Source organism: Rhinolophus ferrumequinum, chromosome 6 (genome assembly GCF_004115265.2).
Source record: "Rhinolophus ferrumequinum isolate MPI-CBG mRhiFer1 chromosome 6, mRhiFer1_v1.p, whole genome shotgun sequence".
Lineage (NCBI taxonomy): Eukaryota > Metazoa > Chordata > Mammalia > Chiroptera > Rhinolophidae > Rhinolophus > Rhinolophus ferrumequinum.
In genome coordinates this window covers 47,331,257-47,332,824 of record NC_046289.1, presented here as the reverse complement: position 1 = coordinate 47,332,824, position 1,568 = coordinate 47,331,257, and the positions used below count along the sequence as shown (strand labels likewise).

Below are 1,568 nucleotides of genomic sequence, written 5' to 3'. Positions count from 1 at the left end.
AGATGGCTATGAAGATAGCCTTGCCAACTCAAGTTTGTCCAGAAACATCCCCATTCCTTTAGCATCTGGAACTTGACCAGGTACACATGGCTCCTATAAGAATCTACGCTGTGATTTCAAACTTTCTTTTTTCTTTCTCTCCTTTCTTCCTCCCTTCCTCGCTTTTGTTTTTCTTCCTTCGTAAAAATGTTTTGGGCAGCGGCGCGCGCCGATTGGGCCGCTGGCCACCGGCGGGGGCAGCAAACTAGGATGCGCACTACTTACGGTCTAGCTGGTGAGCCGTTGACGTGTTTGGAGCTGGAGACAGCGCGAGCTAGTGAAGCGGTAACCCGAGGTTGGTCTCTTTTAGCCTGGACAGCCTGATGTTTACCACAACAAAAGAAACTGAACTAGGTGACTCTTGACTGAGAATACCTCCACTTTTCAGGAGCTTTTAGAAGACTAATAAGATGCCCCTGGTAGCACGGAGGCTGAGAGATCCTGACATAAATCCTTGTTTGTCGGAATCTGATGCTTCTACGAGATGTATGGATGAAAATAAGTATGATAGGGAAAGGTGTTCCACTTACTTCTTGAAGTACAAAAACTGCCGGAAATTCTGGAATTCTGTCATGCTCAAGAGAAGACAGAATGGAGTGAAGCCACCTATGCCTACAGCAGTAGAAAGAGACGAAATCTTGGGAGCAATGGGAAAGATGCCTTATTGAATGTTTGCATTAAAGTTGTTTATTTAAAAGCAAAAAAAAAAAAATGTTTTGATACAACGAAGTGGAATTTATTTACAGGCTGTAAATTTTGACGCATGGGTCCCATTATCCTAGTAACTGCCTCTCTCCGTTTTTGTATCTATCATCTTTGCCTGCGAGTTGTGCTTGCAGTTACAGAGGCCAGTTTTGTGTCTTTCTAGACCCATACAGGGCATCTTTAGAAATCAACGTGTCCAAATCCCCTATGTTATCCGTCCTGTGAACTGGTAGAATGGAAGGAATTAGAAATTGCACATCACACACCCAGGCCCTGCCTTGCCAGGAAACACTCATCCTTCTTGCTTAGGATGAGGCCTCAATTTTGGTCAGTTCCTCACATTTCTGCTGCCTCTACTTTCCTCCACAAGGTCTTTTTCAACCTGTCTTCCGAGATGCAGTTCAAATACTTAGAACGTCTAACACAATCGTCCCTCTTTATCCAGCCTCCCAGGCTCCAGTGGAAGTTAGGCCAAAGAAGAATCACCTTTGCCCACTGCTCTATTCAGAGTCCTCGTTCTCTCCTACAATCTCCTGTAACACCGATGACCTAGGACAGACTTCTCAAACTGTAATGTGTGTGAGAGTCTCCTCCGGATCTTGTTAAATGTCAGATGCAGATTCCGTGGGTCTGACATGAGGCCTGAGACTGCCCTGCCGAGAAGATCTCTGTGACGCTGAGGCTGCAGGTCCATGGACCATACTTTGAGCAGCAAGGCTCTAGACTCACTCTGGTTCTAGAGGGCGAGAGATGAAAGGCACTGTCAGAGGTCAGGTTCTCAAGAAACAGAGTCTGAGCCAGCAATTCCTACAGAAGTGATCTCC

At 46.0% G+C, this 1,568-nt stretch overlaps 1 protein-coding gene across 1 annotated transcript; it reads left to right on the top strand.

The window, feature by feature from the left end:
• Positions 1-346: 346 nt before the first annotated feature.
• Positions 347-733, top strand: LOC117023834 (coiled-coil-helix-coiled-coil-helix domain-containing protein 7-like). The gene has a single exon (XM_033109029.1). It carries the CDS (start codon positions 450-452, stop codon positions 705-707), a length of 258 nt encoding a protein of 85 aa, XP_032964920.1. The 5' UTR covers positions 347-449; the 3' UTR covers positions 708-733.
• The last annotated feature ends 835 nt before the right edge of the window (positions 734-1,568 follow it).

Bases quoted from the DNA above. Each gene is read 5' to 3' on its own strand.
- LOC117023834 (XM_033109029.1), top strand. From the start codon at position 450: ATGCCCCTGGTAGCACGGAGGCTGAGAGATCCTGACATAAATCCTTGT.